This window comes from Homarus americanus, unplaced genomic scaffold, assembly GCF_018991925.1.
Source record: "Homarus americanus isolate GMGI-L3 unplaced genomic scaffold, GMGI_Hamer_2.0 scaffold57980, whole genome shotgun sequence".
Taxonomy (NCBI): domain Eukaryota; kingdom Metazoa; phylum Arthropoda; class Malacostraca; order Decapoda; family Nephropidae; genus Homarus; species Homarus americanus.
The window spans coordinates 3,353,059-3,373,483 of record NW_024716703.1 but is presented as its reverse complement, the minus strand read 5'-3'; the positions used below and the strand labels follow the sequence as shown (position 1 = coordinate 3,373,483).

General features: G+C 40.2%; 1 protein-coding gene across 2 annotated transcripts; it reads right to left on the bottom strand.

Moving 5' to 3' along the window:
* Positions 1-1,185: 1,185 nt before the first annotated feature.
* Positions 1,186-14,951, bottom strand: LOC121858242. 2 transcript variants are annotated; one of them, XM_042354542.1, is made up of 7 exons: positions 14,849-14,951; positions 8,499-8,572; positions 7,643-7,789; positions 5,300-6,150; positions 4,561-4,742; positions 2,836-3,018; positions 1,186-2,306 (listed from the first exon to the last, which is right to left on the bottom strand). In XM_042354542.1, exons 1-7 carry the CDS (start codon positions 14,892-14,894, stop codon positions 2,092-2,094), a joined length of 1,698 nt encoding a protein of 565 aa, XP_042210476.1. In that variant the 5' UTR covers positions 14,895-14,951; the 3' UTR covers positions 1,186-2,091. The 2 variants fall into 2 exon arrangements, with proteins under 2 accessions (XP_042210476.1, XP_042210477.1); XM_042354543.1 differs by lacking the exon at positions 14,849-14,951 and adding an exon at positions 9,481-9,813.
* Between the last annotated feature and the right edge of the window lie 5,474 nt (positions 14,952-20,425).

Below are 20,425 nucleotides of genomic sequence, written 5' to 3'. Positions count from 1 at the left end.
TTGTATGTATATATCCACATTAAAATGATAACTGTCATATCATTATACAGTATCAATAATGTTGAATAACAAGTACCCAATATTGATATCTAATGCTTTATATAGTACTGCAGTAAACTCGATTTATACTCGGCAACGAACGTGTGTGTATACAGGGGGATTCGGAAACTGTATGTTACATAGTTTGAAGGGTGTAGTCCTGAGACATACATTAGGATAAATGATTCTGTGACCATGGTGTTAATACCCCATAGTTTTTGAGTTATACCACAAAATTGGGTAGGGGAGGACTGCAAGAAGTCTATGGACATAAAACACAAAACATAAAGTCCTATTTAAAGGACTGCACAGGCATCTCCCTCCGCTCATGTCGGCTAACTGCGGACAACGTAAGAACTGTTTATTCCCTTTATGTTTTGATCTGATGATAATTATTTTATTTTGTTTGTATATTCTGTATCAACAAATGTGTGTGCATTTAAACGAGTACAAGAAAATGAAGGGAATTGTGTATATCTACCCAAAGTTAAGAGTTTAGGAGATGTAAACAGAGAAACCAGATACCAGATGAACAACGATGTTATAGAGAAATCTGACTGTGAGAAAGATATAGGAGTAATGATAAGTAGGAATCTTAAGCCAAGTAAACAATGTGTATTTGCTCGAAACAAGGCTAATAAAGTATTTGGGTTCATACAAAGGAGTGTTAGTTAAAAGACTAGCTAGGTCATCCTAAACTATATCTTGCGCTTGTGAGGCCTCACTTGGATTACGCAGTTAAATTCTGGTCACCGTAATACAGAATGGATATAGAATCTATAGAAGGAATTCAGAGGAGAATGACAAGACTAATCCCGGGCATTAGGAACCTTGAGTACAGAGACAGATTAAAGCATCTGAATTTGCACTCCCTCGAGAGAAGTAGAGTGAGGGGCGATATGATAGAGGTGTATAAATGGAAGTCAGGGCTAAACAAAGGGGACATTACAAAAGTACTCAAACTATCCAACCAGGAGCGAACTCGTAACAGTGGTCTTGAATTAGACAAATTTAGATTTAGGCGCGATATAGGTAAACATTGGTTTGGAAATAGAGTAGTGGATGAGTGAAACAAGTTACCAAACATCATCATTAACTCGAATACGCTGGATAGCTTCAAACATAGGTTGGATGGATATATGAGCGATAGGGGTTGGGTGTAAATGGGACTGCCCAGTATGGGCCAATAGGCCCGCTGCAATTTTCTCCATTCTTATGTTAGGTAATTTTGTATGATATTGATCTATCTCTCTCACTTCCATTATGACGTTGTACTCCCACTTCCACTCTGAAGTGGTGACCTGGATGTAAGGAAAGGTACAGCGTCAAAGTAGAGGAGGGAGAGGTAGATGGGTGGTTACTCTAGACAGCATCACACAGTACTGTGGTCTCTAAAGTTCATTGTATTTTATTTTTGTCTGTGACTGAGGATGAGTGATGTATCTAATTTATTACAAAGACTTAGTGCAGTTTTATCAATTACAAACATTCTGGCACCATCAGCTAGAATGGAAACAAGAACATACCAGATTGTGGAATCTGTTAGTTGTAGAAACTGACCATCCTCACCATGGAAGCGGAGGTGTGATGCTTCACACCCGGGCTGAGAGTCAAACCTTCCTCAATCAGTGGAGACATTATACATTGAACTTCTTATGGTAATTTATTCACACATCCTAACCACAACAGTACAAGGGCGATAACACAAGTAAGTCTATTGTACTGTTTGATCTAAGAAATGTAAGTTAATTATAAAAATTAACTCGAGTTTCTTGAATACAGAAGAGTGCAGTATTCTTCCAGCCACGCTTTCACATGCAACAATTAAAAATAGTCTTTCCATCACTTTTTTTAACTTGGTAGTCAACTGCTTGAGCTATGCAATGCTCACGATGTTCTATGTTGTGCAGTTCTTAAAAAATACTGATCTGGTGTTCCCGTTCAACTTCAGGAATTTTTTGGAGGAAAATCTGAGTATGAAGAATGGGAGACATAATTGCATTTGTGATAAAATGTAAAGTAAAGAAAGAATTGAGAGCAGCAATTGTCTTTTTAAGTTGTTTTTTCAGTGTTGGGGAAGATGAACGCCTTTTGTAAAGAGGATTCGAAGTAAGGTGCCTGCTTCCAGTAAATGTTAAAGTCTTGATTCTGGTATTGAAGGCCCACTGTGTTAACATTGTAGTGTACCCTCCGCAGCACATTTTCTATACTCTCTTTAGAGCCGTACTCGAGCAGCTGGTCCACCAGGGTGTCCACATACAGTGACCCTGGTATTAATGATAATGTTACCAGAGATGATAACAAAAGATAATCATAACAAGTACAAGAGTAACCTATCGCTTATCAATTTAAATTTTAAATTTCTTTAAAACAAAGAGGAATTTTCATTCAGAAGTAATTGGTTAGATAGTAAGTTCAACTAATTATGATGTTAAAAAAGGAAAAAGAAAGGCAGACAGATGCAACATGAAAATGCTATTACAGCTCAATGACTCAAAAACTACTTTCCTTGCATTTATTGTTAAATAATCCACATTGAAATTCTGTACTACACTTACTTTTGAAACATGGAGTGAGTGCTACCCGGGGCCTGTGTTTTATGCTCTTTGAATGAGTAGGTACTGTACCCAGTTACATCTAAATCAAGTGAGACCTGTGTGGCTAAAATCTTTAACCTTTGTAAGCAGTGCCATGATTGAGGCTGGAACCAGGAATATTGAAACCTAAAGACAGTGCTGCAGACACTACAAAGGGACAACAACACCATTGACATTGTTTTTATGAAGGGAGACTCACCTTCCTCGCCCCTGGAGGCGTACTGGTACCACATGGTGGCGTACGAGATAAGGGTGTCGGCAAAGGTGTTCACATTGGACACATCAGTGTAGTCAGCATACTTATCCTGCCACTGTGTGCTCGCCGCTGCCCGCCACCCCACCGAGTCCGTCTGTGTTGGCAGTGCCTTCTCCCCACCAGAAGCTGAAGGTAAATTAATAAGAGGAGAAACAAAATTACTAACGTGTACATTTTTTTCCATTTTTAATAACTGGATGGCACAGGTACAGTCTCACCGAAAAGTTCGTTAACTCTCCCAGCCAGCTATTGCTGCACTGCCCGCTTCAGATGTATGAACTTGAGTCTGTTACTTCGAACCTTTAGATAATTTGTATCGGTTTCATGTTCTGGTTGGTACTGAGAGAGTTTCAAACATCTGAAGCAGGCAGTGCAGCAATAGCTGGCTGGGAGAGTTAACGAACTTTTCGGTGAGACTGTACAATCTTTTACACTTATAACAGATATCGACCATCATAGAGTAGAATATGAAACCTATAAAGCTCCATCAGGTTCACCTGTAACAACATTCAGAGGGGTGACAGGCACAGGTAGACTCCCATCACAAGTACAGTATAGAATACGAAGAATTTTGAAGTATTGTTTTGAGTAGGTGTGAATGTTGATGATCGCTATAATGAATTCTGAACAGAAAATTTGAACTTGATATCTTATAATTATGTTCTGTATATTCTTGTACTTGTACCTATATAGACATAGTGGATCATGTCTTGATGTAGCAAGTCACACATAGTAAATATTTAAAGTAAAGGTAACAAACTGAGACTACAGATATCGGTAATTATATTCACTATAGAAGTTGGAGTTACAGTATTACCATTTTAAAGCTAACCTTAGCTGCATGTAGAGGAAAACGTTCATCAATCAAGGAGCATTTATGATACAGTCCTGGTATTATGATTAAGCGTGAATTGCTACAGAATTTTTAGACACAAACACAAACGCATGATTGAACAAAAATTAGGCGGGTGGAAATCCTCGTAGATTAAACCTGATGAGAACTTAAAAATAAGGTGACTATTGTACTGTACAATAAATACCCAATCCTCAGAAATTAATATGATGTAGGAAATACAGATAGAGGAGAGAAGAGGAGGAGATGGCAAGGGAGGAGGAGAATCAGTGACTCACCAGATAGTAGGGAAGCTTAAACTTGGTGAAGTCGTCTATACAAGAGAAAACACAATGTGTCTTTGGACGTCCACTTTGAGACAACTCGGAAACACTTCTTGTATTCATGAACTTGCAAAACCAAGCACCAATACTGGGTTTTGAGGGAGGATCTTTCTGATACTGCCAGCGGTAATTGCTTTGAACAGTTGTCACTGATTTGGACTCTGCAAGCCAGACTGTGCTTTCTCCTGCATAGACGACATCACCAATTTCAAGCTTCTCCAACACCACAGTAGGCATAAATTCCATAGAACTCGTAAACCCCCCCCAAAAAAAAAAAAAAAATTGATAACCTAAGGAAAATTATGCAAAAAAAATGTATAATTCTATCGCTTTTGGTTTTGTTGTAATAAATATTTAATACCGGAAAAGGACTTTATGAACATCCTGTATGCTTTGAACAAGTCACTGACAAGACAAAAGATTATGTGGGGAGATTCAGTAAACCAACATTTAAATTCAGCAGCTAATGATATCATAAAATATTGTTCTTACTTGATGAAAACCTCTTCCGGTCTTTCTTGACAGCACAGGCTTGGATGAAGAAAAGTTTGGGTTTCTTGAAGAACCATTCAATCTCGGTGAAAGGTTCAATGAGGTCAACACGTCGGTGAATGCGGCTGTTCTTTGCCTCCAAGTAAGTCTTGTCCCCGTGACCCATGAACCACACCACCAAGCTGAGGGAGATGATGGAGGTGAGGTGAAGCTAATCTGAAGTGAGTGTAGGAGAGCATGAGCCTGGCTAACGGGATGCAGAGCAAGTGTAAATTCAGTAAAGGAAAGTGAGGTGTTAAAATGATCGACTTAAGAGATGGTGTTTGTGTTAACTCCTGTCAGTCTGTTTTGTAAATTTAAGCTTTGAGTTCAGTTTAGGTAGGTCTGGGTAGAACCTGTGACAGCATTGGGTTACTCTGATAAGTAAATGAAGTGTGAACAGCATTAGTTCAAATTATAGTTGGGATTTAAGAGGTTTAAGAATCCGTTACTGTTACGTCACTGAAACCTGCAAAATGTTGTACAGTAAATGATTGGCATCCTTAAATATCTGGTTAGTTACATAATGGTACTAAAAATAAGTTCCTACAATTCCAACATCAACATATCTGTATAAACCACACCAATACTGCCAAGCTCATCACGAACAAAGTACATTTATCAGTTTGTTAAAAAAAAAGTATTTTGTTTCCCTGAAATCATTTTATTTTATCTAAAGGACAAAATGATGGTGACCCACCTATCATAGAACTTGTTCCTCGCTGCCTTCAGTTTACTCACGATGGTCTTGATGTCTTCACTTGAGGGGTTTATTTTCACAAACACGTCATACTTAAAAACTTTTTCAAACAGCTCCCTCACCCTCATGAGATCCTTCTGCGCCCCTGCACGATTTTCTTCCATGATAAATATGAGACACAGACCCGGGGGTTGTGAAGCTACAGGATACCGGTCGAGGGTCATTAGAATACGGTCGATGTGGGGGTGAGGAGTGTCTGATTTTTCCTTAATTTGCTTCAGTTGGTGGAAGATAAAAGAAAGTTTGTGGGTGTAGAGTCTGTTCAAAATTTGCTTCTTCATCAGGTTGAGGATGAGGTAGTAAAAAGCCACATCCTTTAATCCTGCCACATTCTCAAGGGAGCGAAGGTCGATAGGCTGCGACAAGAGATCTTTAATAGTGTCGTCCCGCTCAACTGCCTTAGACTCTCGCAACACTTCGTACATTAAGAAAACCTCTCCTGGTGTAAGGGAGTCACATATCTTCATCATGATCTTGTTCTCAGCGTAAACGAAGAAAGTCTTTTTCTTGTGGCTCCCAACTGCTCTTGCGACGGGAATTTTCTTGGAGGATACTATGTTGCCGAAGTTGCTTTTAATGGTCTCAGGTGCCGAGTAGTTGAACATCTCAAAGATTTCGGTGAACTCCAGAATATCTTCTTCGTCATTATTCAGAAGGTCGCTTTCATCGGAGAAGTTGCTCTCCAATGTACTGAGGGAGTTTCTTTTGTTTAACTCCATGCTAGAGAGTTTCAGAAGTCGCAGTTGCAACTCTCGCCGCACCGGGGAGATGGACTTCTCATCCAGGGCTTTCTGTGGGCACGAGTAACATCAGTTTGATTTGATTATACAATCTGACTACTGTTGTGACTAAAAGAATGAAGAGAACAGAACATCAGTGTATTGTAGAGTGTTGGCAGGAGTATGATAGTAATAAATTTGACTTAAAATACAGTACTGTATAGGTGAATAAGTCACAAAGAGTTTAGTAAGAGAGGTCAGTCGTTTTCAGATGTATTACCCCCGATACAAGGACGTTTGCTGTGAAATGAAATATCGTATTTCCCGGCTCATAAGACGCACCCTATAATTAGCAAGGAATATTTTGGAAAAGTAATTTTTTGTGGATTTAATGGCCAGCCGTACAGTACTGGCAGGTCAAAGTCGCTGGCTATATGCTGTCATGTTTCTCACTACCGCAGCTAACTATCACTTTATGGATCTATTATCAGACATACAGTATGTGGGTATTATTAATTAAATTTTACCGTACCTAATTTAGTACAAAAGGATATAATTATATAGGTACCTGCGGTATACACTATACATATTACAAATACTTAACGGTACCGGTCCTGTTCACGAGGAACTGTCCAGCTTAGGGATTGTTTACATCTCAACTACATGTGCACAGCTGACGTATCAGGTATTGCCTACGGTACACTTGGATTAATGGTAAGCCTAGTAAGCTTCCTATTGGTTACTATCAATACACCAATAAACTACGGTAATAAATCTAGTATTGATAATACCGGGATTTGACCTTCCGGTGTTAAGACGCAGGGTGATTTTGGGGGAAACTTTTTCAAGAAAAAATGTGTTTTATGAGGCGGGAAATATGGTAAGCTTGTCCTGGGTCTTTTAGGACCAGTGTGGATACAGCACACTGTAGGCTATATGCTTTCCTTTTATATACACAGAGGTATTGTGGATAGCACTCATTCGTCCATCTCTTTCCCCAAATGTAAGGTTAGGTACAGTCGGCCACAGTGCTGTACGGTCCGAAAATGGTCTGGTAACGTTGAAACTGCGCATCCAGACGCATGATGAAATTCAGCTCCCCCACCTGTTATCTCTAACTATTTTCTATTTCCCCTTCTCTATTCTTCTATTTACTCCTCTTCCTTCCTTTACTAATCCAAACATTAGTAAAATAAAATAGGGTACGAGAAAAAGTGGGGGGAGGAGGAGGGAGCTGTACGATAACTGCAATCCCATTTGGCGACAAGTTTACTACCATCGGATACAATATATTACTTGTAATATTAACACAACAAATATATATATATATATATATATATATATATATATATATATATATATATATATATATATATATATATATATATATATATATAGGACTAAAACATAAATTACAGGTCATTTTGTAATTTTGTCTGTTCTGTTCAGGACAGTGTTACCAGATATCTTGTCTCAAACACGAACCGTAGGTGTATACTTATTCTTATGACCAACTGTACTCATTCATAAATGGATAGAGTATGATAGTTCATAATTATCTTACCTCGAATTTTTCCAATAATCTGGCGATAGAATCTGATTCTCCCTCGGAATTGAATTCTCCTGTGGTGATTGTGAAGCCGATCCCTACAGCCCCTCCATCAGTGTATGTCTTTGATGGAGTCGACACCACCACCTCTGTCTCATCCATCTGTAACAACACTTCTCCTTAAGTTACCTGGACCAGAATTCCCCAAATGGTTTCATTCATTACCCTTGTCCCCCTATGGCCTGATTTATAGATTACATAAAGTGAAGTTAAGAATAACATAGAAAACTAGATTTACAACAACCACACCCCAAGTTAACGAGTTGTATGACCCATTGACCCAGTGTCAAGGAATAGTCCGAGAAGACCGGACAACTCGTCAACTGCACTGGCTAAACCATTACCCTATAACACAATCCGCAATTTTAGAAATATCTAATTTCCCAATTACTGCTGGGTAGACAGACCACCGTAAAGGGTGAGCTATACCTGGGTATCCTTAACAGTTATACAGTATTGTACAGTTTATGCATTTATTTGCGATATATCAACATTAATTAAACATTAATTATGAGCCAATGAGCTGCAAGGGGCATTCACTTCTCATTAAAGAGATAGAGACAAAAATTACCTAAGAGCCTTTGACACCCCACACCGAAAGTGGACGACACACCTGTGGAACCTTATTGGCCTGTTAGGAGATAAGATATCGCGGGTAATGACATATGCTCAAAAATACAAGAGAACAGTTAGAGCCAACCCGGCCACAGGTCACCGGGGGAGGGGGGAGAAACCCCAGTTTCTGTTATAAATTAATTTACACTTTTATTCATCTATCTATAGTAATTTCATGAACTTTTAGGAGACTGACCTTGTTGGGGTTGACAGAGAGGAAGAGCATCTTTGGAACTTCATCATCCTTCACCTTGGAGAGGAACCCTTGGTCTATGGAGGAGGTGTAAGGTAGAGTTAAGGCACCACCAGTGAAGTAGGTTATACATTATCATATAAAAGTAATTTACACAGGGAGTAGTAGTCGTTTAGTATCAATGTCTCTCTTACTCGGTCTCTTCTCATTTTCTTATTGTGTGACGAATAGAGAGGATACAACCATTTTACGCTGTGTAGTTCTTAATAAAGGACCTTACTGCTCGCTCGCATACACACACACACACACACACACACACACACACACCTCATCTGCAAATTTGGTAAGAAGCTTCTGCACCATCCTCGACACAGGCTCCTACGTCCATCCGTGATCCCCTGTCCGCGAATAGCTGTTCGACACCTCAACCGCATCCAGCCCATACGAGCACGTACTGATCGCTTTAAGAACAGCCCAGTCCCATCCATTGTAAAAATTATCAATAATTCGTAGTCAACCAGTGCGTTCACTCCTAGTTAACCTTATTTTTTTGCACTGTTACTGTGTTGAAATGCCCTGTATTATGACCTTGTTATTATATATCATATTTGTATCACAAGGTTACTTGTACAGCATATTATTTGTCAATCAAGAGACCCATTCCCCAATTATGTAACTGTATATTTTCAGCCTTTTGGCTGCCATGCTCTTTCAATAAACCATTATTATTATTATTATTACGTACACACACACACAATAGGGACCTCACACTGCATGACTATAGGTTTTAACAAAGAGAGCTGAAATTTGATATGATTATTATTTGTGTATGCACTTAGTTTTAGCTAAGGACAGACATAGGATATGTGGCAACGCCGGATACCCCAGCTAGTATTTTATAAGCGAACATCGAAGGGGACATCTTAATTACCTCCCTTCAGAGACCGAGTTACTACTCCCGTCACTAAGAATCGAGTTCACCCACCCATCTTAGAGGTGCTGCTGAGCTGTTCCCTGGTATTACGGTCTGTTTTAGGTTGTCGCTGCGTGCTATTGACTGCTCCCTGCTGGCTGTTTTTGACTGTTCTGTGCTGTTTTTTCTCCTTACTGGCTTTTGTTCTGTGCTGTAACTAAGCTTTATCTGGCCTTTCTCCGCCACTCTTCACTGTTACTGAGCATGCCCTGTTGTTACTGGCTGTGCCAAGCTGTTCTGTGCTGCTATTAATTCTCCCATGTTGTTCTTGGCTGTTATATACTACTAGATTGTTGACTACCCCACGACACACCTATGATGATTACTGAGACACACTACACCTTGTTATCACTGAGTACTGATTACCCCACGACACACCTATGGTGTTTACTGGGACATGTACAGACACGCTGATACATAATCTTTTACCTGATAAAGTCCTAGCACCGATAACAACGTTGTTGTCTAATTGATATTCTATATATTCTTTTCGATTATAATTGCAGCACAGATATATGCTCAAGCTAAAGAAACATGAGATACAAGAGGACAAGCCAGGTTATTACAATCTGTGTACAGTAATATGAATCTATATCTATGAAATATTAAAGGCTAAGAAGGGTCAATGTCGACCACACAACTGAGGGTAAGAATGAGAGAAGGCACACTGTAGATATGACAGGTGAGGGAAACCCACACAGGTGATGTCTGGCACAGAGATGCAAGGCAGATGTATCATGGTTGAACCATCAGCCCAGACTCATGTAAAACGTGGTTCAGTCATTTTATGAGGAGTTAAACTGTAACAGTGACTCAGCCAGATGTGTTCCATGAAATTTGACACCAGACCAAGGTGGCCAGGCTGTCAACATCTTCGTGAACTTAAGACTGATAAAAAGGTTAATTTTCTGTCATATTGTAACTGAGGATGAAACTTGGATGCACCACTTCAATCTTGAACCACAGGAAAAATTTATTGCATGAATATACCCAAGCTGGTCAATCCTTAAGAAATCCAGAGGGCAGTCGTATTAAACAGGAGGGTCATGATGTTGGCGCCCGGGGATGTAGGAGTTGTTATTATGTTGGATAATTTACAATAAATCTTGACCAACGATGATGGATATTATGCAAATACTGTAATGTTGATGCTGATGTTTTGATAAAGAACTTCGCCCCAACAACTACGGTCTTTAAGCATCTATTCCAGATCCGTGAATACACTATATAATCACTAACACCAAGAAATTATAAGACATAACTCCCTAATACAAAAAATTATAATTAGCATCAACTAAAGAATAAATCAGGAGAGAAAAAGTGCCGTGTGGGTGGCGAGGTGTGTGGGTGGCGAGGTGTGTGGGTGGCGAGGTGTGTGGGTGGGGGAGTGTGTGGGTGTGTGAGGTGTGTGGGTGGCGAGTGTGGGTGGCGAGGGTGTGTGGGTGGCGAGGTGTGTGGGTGACGAGGTGTGTGGTGGTGTGGTGTGTGGGTGGTGTGGGTGAGGTGTGTGGGTGGTGGCGAGGTGTGGGTGGTGGGTGGTGGGTGGGTGACGAGGTGTGTGGGTGGCGAGGTGTGTGTGGGTGGCAGGTGTGTGGGTGGGTGACAGGTGTGTGTGGTGGGTGGGTGGTGGTGTGTGGGTGGCAGGGTGTGTGGGTGAGGTGTGTGTGGGTGACGAGGTGGTGGGTGTGTGGGTGGCAGGTGTGTGGTGTGTGCGAGGTGTGTGGGTGGCGGTGTGTGGGTGTGTGTGAGGTGGGGGTGGCAGTGTGTGTGGTGTGAGGTGTGTGGGTGGGTGTGTGGGTGTGGGTGTGTGGGTGGCAGAGGTGTGTGGGTGTGTGGGTGTGAGGTGTGTGGGTGTGAGTGTGTGGGGTGGCAGGTGTGTGGGTGTGGTGTGTGAGGGGTGTGTGGGTGGCGGGGTGTGTGGGTGGCAGGTGTGTGGGTGGCGAGGTGTGTGGGTGGCGAGGTGTGTGGGTGGCGAGGTGTGTGGGTGGCGAGGTGTGTGGGTGAGGTGTGTGGGTGACGAGGTGTGGGGTGTGGTGTGTGTGAGGTGTGTGGGTGGCGAGGTGTGTGGGTGGCGAGGTGTGTGGGTGGCGAGGTGTGTGGGTGGCGAGGTGTGTGGGTGGCGAGGTGTGTGGGTGACGAGGTGTGTGGGTGTCCAGGACGATATTCTCACTCATTTTACTGTATATGCCTCGCCAAGGTTTGTTGTTCTTGAATTCTTTTGTATTCCTACCATTTATCATATCTGTCTTTATCAATTTTCACCTTTTCTTCTGCTAAAATTTGAACTTCAAAGTAAAATATTGACTGGTTATGTTGGGACTACTCATGGCTCCAAGAAGGGATTGACTTGTTGGAGAGACGATGGTTGAGTGTAAAATATAATTCTTCTTTTCCTCTATGACTTCTCTTTTTAGGTTAGCCCAAAGCTTCTGATACACCCCTAAATTTAACATGATATCACTCAAACACGCAGATAGCAGAGTTACACAACAAGAGGTTATCATTCCCGCCACTGAGGTGATAACAGCTTACAGGTGCGTTTTTTTACACCTTATGGCCACTGGAGACAATCTGAGTTATTCTCCAACCTTACTTGCTCTTTTACACACACACACGCACACACACACACACACACCTACTGCTTGTGGCATTAAAATGAAGATAGAACCTGTAGTATTCTGAATGTGTGACAATAGAAAAATTATATATTCTGTTTTTGTCTATAACGCCAAAAGTGATATACCCAGTAGATACATGTCATGAGCTATCTTGGAACTGATATGTAATCACTGGAGCTCGTGCGTATGTGTGTGGCTTGTCCAACACAGTTTTGTTTTTACCGTGTGAAAAATAATAATGAATGTTGGTATACCTGTATATCATCCAGGAGATTGGGGAGTGAAAGTATCGGAAGCTGAAACTCTAGAATATACTCTACATTTAATTATTTCATGTACTGTGTTAGATAGAAACCTGTTGAGGTGTATGAGCTGGCACTTTGAACAGATCATTTTCACACCACAACTTAACCACATTCCCACCTAACTCCCTGAAAAATATTTAGAATATTCACTTTATAAACTGTACATTAAGTTGGTCTAGGCTCTGACTAGATATTGAAGATACTGTAAGAATAATATTATTGTACACGTTATGTTGTTATAAAGAACCAGAAACCAGACTTTCAAATGTTTATTATTATTATTACTTCTACGATATACAGTATATATATGTATATATATATATATATATATATATATATATATATATATATATATATATATATATATATATATATATATATATATATATATATATATATATATTTATTTATTTATTTATTTATTTATTTATTTATTACATTAGCTCAATAAAGCAAGCGGACTTCTACATACAATCAACACCTCAACCCGCCAGGATTCGAACCCACGCCCACGAGCCCATGACTGTGAGGTGTTGATTGTATGTAGAAGTCCGCGTGCTTATCGAGCCACAAGAGGTGTCGGTGTACTACTTTATGTCAAGGAGCACCTGACAGCAACTATTATTGATGAGCTAAACAGAATAGGTTCATCAAAATCTATGTGGTGTGATCTGATAACTCAAAACACAAGAAAGCTAACAGTACACTGTAGGTGTGTGCTATAGGGCCGACTCAGCTTTTGAAGAGAAAATAGCAAATCTTCAGAGTCATCCAGACAGTATCCGGAGCACAAGCCCTCATCTTGGAAGATTTTAACCACGAGACAATAGACTGAGTGAATCTTACCACACAAGCCGAGGATAGTTTATGCCGTTGTGTCATTAAATAGGGTCTCGCGGATGCAGATGCACGTGCTGACGATTTGCACCCGTCCCATAATGATACATGATTTATCACCCAGTACTGGCATTGCTGACAGGGAGAGAACTAACTGGTTTTACAGCTTTTTGCACTTCACCACCATACAATATGATTAGTGTATCTGCCTCTACTTGGGAAGTTTCCAAATCGGCTACTTCTGATTCAGTCTGATTTGACGACAACCCCATTCGTGTGACTGTAGTGACGGCTGTCTTGCAACTCTCCACAAATTTTCTTGCCAGGTAAACTGTCAGGAGATATTTTGTTTTGGTGCTGCTAAGAAATATGTTAAAATCCTTAATGCGTGTATTGTCGTCCACCATATATTCAGGCAAGTATGTTGATGCCCCTTTTGAGCGGCGCTTCATTGTGCTCTCCTTCAAACACTTGACACTGGCATAACCTTGACTTTTCCTCTCAATAGAAGTGATGAAGTAATTAGCCAATACGGCGTAGTTATTTATCGCATCCTTGAAAATGACCATTTCATGGACAACTGCCTTACCATCATTGAGAATACATGTATGATCAGGGATTATGAACTGTGTTTGGGGTGAATGTAGATTTCCATTTAGGTAATGAAGCATCCGGAATGAAATTGAAAAAAACAAAAGCAAATTCACATTAATGGACAAAATCCCAAATTTCTATTTCTCCGATTGCAAAAATTTAAGGTGGCTGCCAATGATCCAAGATGGCTTCCAAAAAAAATGCAAAATGACTTTTGTAAGCTTCACGTAAAATGCAATAAAAAAGTACATTGGCAAAAATCTATATAAAATTCCTAGCATATGACACAAGAACATATACCAGGAGAAGAATTCCTTAATCTCATTCAGGACTCATTCCTCCCACAACACTTGACGGAACCCACGTGTGTAGGAGGAATATATACATCGGATAACAAAGAGAAGAGGTAATACGACCAGGTGGATGAATCACAGATCTAGGGAAGCCTGCAAGAGGAAATACCAGATATGGAAGAAATACCGGAGCACAGGGCATCATGCAGATTATGTAGTATACAAAAGAACCCTAAATGTGGCCAATCAGGAAATTAGCTCAACCAAACGCCACTTCGAGATGAAACTAACCCAAAATATTAAGAAACACCCTAAGACCTTTTATGCATATACCAGGAGTAAAATAAAACCAAGTATACCGTTGGCCCTCTAAAGGATGAAAACAACGTGGCTCTGAAGGATGACATATATTATGAGAGATACAACTCCCTGGTGTGGGGGTGTTCGTCTCCTGCGAACTTAAAGCATCAATGATATTTAGGGGCTTCAATTGCCGTGGTATTTAAGAAGGGTTTATTGTCTTAGTTTCTAAATCACCAACAACATTATACTGAAGCTCGAAATTCTCTCCGTGTGACCTGACATATAACACCGTGAACAGTTGATCCAGAAACAAGTACTATAGAAGCGTATTGCGTAGTGTACATGGTTGGTGTTGACTGCAGCTGGTGAATATTGAACAGCAGATAAGATAATGAAGATGTACTACATAAATTGAGGGACCTTAACTTACTGTTATTGATGAGATATTCGCTGCTCTGCCGCTGTAAAGGGTCCATAGTAACCCGTTCGTGTTAGGACACTAATTGCCTCGGAGTACAGAGAGTGAACTAGGCTTATCGTCACCTGCGACCTCCTCGTTATCACCCATTACTCATTGTTCTATACGTCTTATCTTATATCTTATCGCAGATACTGTAATAACGTGTTTCTCAGAAGTGCAGTCCTTTGAAGCTTAAGCGTAGGTTTAATAAATAAAAAAAAATGCTAAATTTACGTGTCTTTAAACGGAAATTTGTCATTAACATATTTTTATATTTAATGATAACAAGCGTAGGCCTACTGATGACTTAGTCTCTGATGTCTAAGTTTTATTTATTGTCAAGAAACTTCCAAACGCTTCACTTTTAGCCTTTGAATTAACTTCCTTTGTCCTAATGTAAACTTAAGGGTGTTGGTAATATTTGCGCTCTCAAGATGGTGTAATACTATTAACCAAATAATACTCCACTCTTTCATTAATAAATATGCCACAAAAGACTCAACTCTCTTTCAAGTGAAGTTTACTGTTTACACTTTAGACCGTCTTGGTTAAAATTATGAAAGGTTACGTAAATATTCATGATGAATTTTTAGTATACTGGAGACTTTTAACATATTCTTCCAAGGTACAAACATACCGTACATTCGACTGCGTAAAACAAGTTTGTCTTATATAACATGTGAGACAGACTCGAGGTGTCGTATAGACCTTTCCACTACCGCCCTCAAGGAATTATTATATAACATTTAGTATCATCTGGATTAGTACACGTAAAATGGTGTTAGTAAATACATATGAGATAATTACCACGATTATCATGTTTGTATTTATTTATTTATTTAATTAGTTATTGATATATTTCTTACATTTATATTATAAGTATAAACATATTTGACAGTGGGGTAGATAAACAGCAGCTGATAAGTGAGGGAAGCAACATAACATGGGTTGTGTTAGAGTGAAATAAAGGGACAGACACAGATATGATCGTGTCTTGACGGCAAATAACGTTTATTACAATAGTAATTTATATCTACGTGACAATATATGATATAATGGTTTTGATGACTCAATAAAAGTAATAATATAAAGTAAGCGTTACAAAAATATTAATACTTAGACAGTAGATATTTTTTAAGAGATGATTTAAAGGAAGGGAGCATTGTCTTTGCTCGGATGGGCGGGGGTAAGTTGTTCCACACCTTCACACCATGATATTTTACGGAGGTCTGGGACTGAGAGGAGCTCATGGTGGGGTGGTCTTAGTAGCTCTAGGTGCCTTTAGTTGTACACCCCCTGAAAAATTATTCGGCACCCGTGTCATATTGTATCACGCCGTTCGGGAACTGGAAATAATTATCAACCAAGTGATTAACTGATTTATAAACAAATAGTCTAAATAGAGCACAGCAGTAAGTGTTAATATCCTCAAATTTCAAAATTTTCAGCTTAGAAACTTGTTCATTAGTGAGATCAGTTCTTTACTGTCAAGTGGGTCATTGTCCGCACAACTCGCTTCCAAACTGATGTCTGGCTTTTAACAAACATAAAATTTACTAACTTAGCAATAGACGATATTAATCCTCGTAACAATATCTCATTTTGCTTTACCACCATCCGCCTCCACACACCTGATTCCACTCACCCTCCACACACCTGACTCCACTCACCCTCCACACCTTCCTCCACATGTATCCTACACTTTCCTCCACCCACCTCCCTACACCAATCCCCACCGAGTTCCCCACACTAGCCTCCACATATCCCCTCACACCTGCCTCCATCCACCTCTCCATACCTGCCTCTACACACCTCTCCATACCTACCTACTCCTACACCTACCTCTCCACATCTGCCTCCACATATCTCCCCACACCTGCTTCCACATACCTCCCCACACCTGCTTCCACATACCTCCCCACGCCTGCCTATGCCACATATTTAGGTTTTTAAACTTGTCTGATAATATTACCATTGTCTACAGCAGTATTAATAGCAGCAGTATCTCTACACTGACTGCGGCAACACCACTCACGCGGTAGCAGTAGTGACAACAACGACAGTAGCATCGCTGACAACACGATCAGTGACAGCAACAACAGTAGTGTGAACAAGAAGAATAACAACATTAACTCCAACAGTTATACAGGTAACAGCAGTAGTGACTATAACAATAACAGCAGCAGTGATAACAACAACAGTAGCATTAGCTGTGACAACAGTAGCGACAACAGTGACAACAGCAGTAGAGATAATAACAGTGACAACAGTAGGTGGACGGAACAGTCACACCAGTAACAGGTCGCCGGGTAAAGGTTCCTCAACATTCCGTTTGTTTGGTATTAAAACTGCGTCAAAACACTGAGGCTGAGAAGCATTAGGCGCGCATTGCATGACCAGCTGATAACAGTGGGCAGGACCCAAGGACTCGGCAACCAATGTGCGTTCACCAGCTGGGCACGGCTGGCCAATCAGCGACGCTGTATAAATGAAGTGAGTTTTTACTTCGGCGTCACTGTGGAGTCCCATATGTCTTTATGTTGCACACGTCTATTACCAGCACGCAGGCGACATCTGAAGCAGAAGTGTTCGTTCAAGATCTCTCTACATATCGTTCGGCAGACTGATGGTGTTTCAACTAGGATTAATGATCGTTTCGCCTATCATGTCAGCATTGCCAAATGGAGTTGGAAAGACTCATTATAATGAATCGCCCTGACAACAAAATTTGATTTCGCTCACCTCGACAACATAGACCCGTAAAAGTATCTAAAAAAAACAAAACAAAAAAACACCCAATACACAGACACATACTTTTGAGGGCATTGTGGAGAAGGAAGTGAGGGAGTAAAGGCAGGGAGGAGAGGAGGAGGGAAGGAGAGAAAAGTTTTACAGCTGTGGTAGAGTCGTGAGTAAATCATAAACTTCACTCAGCTGACATAAACCATTGTTTCCTCGGGGTGTGGGCCACTGGGAGCCTCTGGTGTCGTTTATTGTTTTAGTGTCCCTGGCCACAGACTTCCTCAATAGCGGAGGAGGCATGTCATGATGACTGCTGCTGCTGCTCCTCTTTCATACGGTTTTAGTGCCCTAGTGTGGACGTGCCTCTGTTGATGATGGGCGGTTGGGCTTCTGGGAGTTGTCGGCCGGGCTTATGGTGGTGGTATTCAGGCCTTTGGTTGATGATCCTGATTAATGTTAGGTAGTGGTTAGGCTGGGTAGGGCTGGATTGGATAGAGTTTCGCTGGGGTGGTAAAATGTGGGTAGGGCTGGGTTAGATCGGGATGTAGGGCATGGATAGGTAGGTAGGGCTAAGATTAGTTAGGCTCAGATGGATTCGGGTAGGGGGCTTAGCTGGATCGGTCTGAATGGTAATAGGACTGGGGGTGGGCTTAGTAGGGTTTTGTTAGGCGGTGTTGGGCTGTTGGTGGGCGGACAAGGTGGGACTGGTAGCGCTGATGGCCGTCACAACACACCCAGTAGCTAGCGCCACCTTTCTGTCATACCGGTAGCTCGCGTAGCCCCCTCCGTCCCTCCCTCCAGTCCCCTGTCCACCCATCCTCGTCCTCCTCCCTCTGTCCCTCCCCCTTACTCGTCTCTCTACACCAACCCTTCCTGTTCTATCTCCCTGTTATTGTCTGAGTTTCCTAATTATAGTTTTATTATTATTATTTTCCTTATGTCTCCGTGACCTTTTTTCCAATTCACTTCTTGGTGTCACCGTCGGTCTCATGCAGACAGAGAGAGGAAGTATCTTGACTCAGTATAAACAAGTACTTTATTCCCCCTATCTGTAGATCTTGATTGCTGGGCCTATTTTACCGGGTCAAAGGTCAAATACCATAAACACATAATTACACCATCAGTTCCCATAAATTTCAATCAGTAGATAGAAAAGAGACTAAAGGGGGAAGGAGGGAGAAGGAGTATAAGAATTAAACAAATAACGCTATCATATAAATGTCATGAGTCGAAGATAAAATAAAAACATCAGTCAGTAGTGGTTTCTGATTGCTAGTTCATTACCCCGCTAATAATGTTTTGGTTTTCACAGATTGTTGGATAAAGGTTTGAGGTCTATGTTTGTGTTCAAGGTTGGCCGCGAGTGTGTTTACATATACATATTACCTTCTATCACACGTATATAACTTTATGTTTGTTTTTAAAGTACTCTAAAAATTCTACTCGGTTTAAGGTACCATCATCTTGTCTGTGGGTTGGCGATCATTGCCCCTCACTATAAACGTGATCAGGTTATTTTGATAAATATTCCCACATTTTACATCTCTCAGGGGACCACATCTTTTGGTCTCATCCATCCCAGGTCCAGCCTTACCCTGCTCGCCCAACCTTTACTTTTACTCGTTAATATCAACCATTATCTTCATATCCTTAATTATATAACTAATATATCTCATTTTCCTTAATCTATACAGTAATGTCCAGTGTTTCTCTCATTGCTGTAGCTAAACTTTGTAGTATTTTTTTTCTTGATTTTTTTTTCAGTATGTCTTAATCATTCTTCTCAAGCACCACGTATTGGAGGTCTTTAGCGTACCTCTGGTGTCTACTGAAACTGTCCATCTACCTTTGCTTGATATATTTTTCACATCAACCACCACAACTTAAATCACAATATTTTATCCAAGATTTTGATTTTTTTTCGCTTACCGTAATTTGTATTTTAAGAGTTATTTGTGATTTAGGTACAATCATTGTCTCCGTCTTGACGATATTAACTTTGTGTCCATATTTTTCCTTCTTTTATCACGAATTTATTGACTGAATTGTTTATCTTTTCACTATTTGTATAAGAATATTATCTACATACCGAATATATATATATATATGACAATACCTTACCATTAACTTTTATTTTCCTCGTTGCTTCCATTTGCTCTATTTCAAAATTTTCAATGATGATGGAGGCAGCACACAGCCTTGTCTAACTCCCCCTGTCCTAAGCCAATAAGAAAGCTCACTATTTATTAATATAGAAGTACTAATGTCTCTATCGCTAACGCCTAATTTTGTCTAGACTTCCATACTGTTAACGGTGTTTTGGACAGTAAAAAGATAAAATACTTACATTCATACACCAGTCTTTTTATTATCTCTGTCAATATTCCCTTCTGTCTATCTTCTTATTTCTTTATATATCCATTAAATATCCATTAAATTCTTTATCTGTCATTTTGCTCCTTGGTCTGTATGGCATTGTATCGACACATCTGTCTCAATACCTGTCTATTTAGTCACACATAACCCTACCTGTATTCGTGTTTACCTGTCTGTCTATCTATCACTGTCCTAGCCTGTCTAAATACCTGTCTATTTAGTCATATATAGCCATACCTGTATTCCTGTTTACCTGTCTATCTATATATCACTATACTATCCCCAAACATCACCAGAAGACAAATAGACTCAAATCAGAATAAACAACTAAATCTTTTACCTGACCGAATATTAATGATGTGTACCCAGCACTTCACCATTTAATGATCTAAGTGTATTCAGAGTGACTTAACATCCCTTAATCACAAA

Bases quoted from the DNA above. Each gene is read 5' to 3' on its own strand.
- LOC121858242 (XM_042354542.1), bottom strand. From the start codon at position 14,894: ATGGACCCTTTACAGCGGCAGAGCAGCGAATATCTCATCAATAACA. The intron at 6,151-7,642 runs GTAAGATAATTA...TCGTGCCCACAG, and splicing joins GATTATTGGAAAAATTCGAG to AAAGCCCTGGATGAGAAGTC. The intron at 3,019-4,560 runs GTAAGAACAATA...ATTTACCTTCAG, and splicing joins CCGGAAGAGGTTTTCATCAA to CTTCTGGTGGGGAGAAGGCA.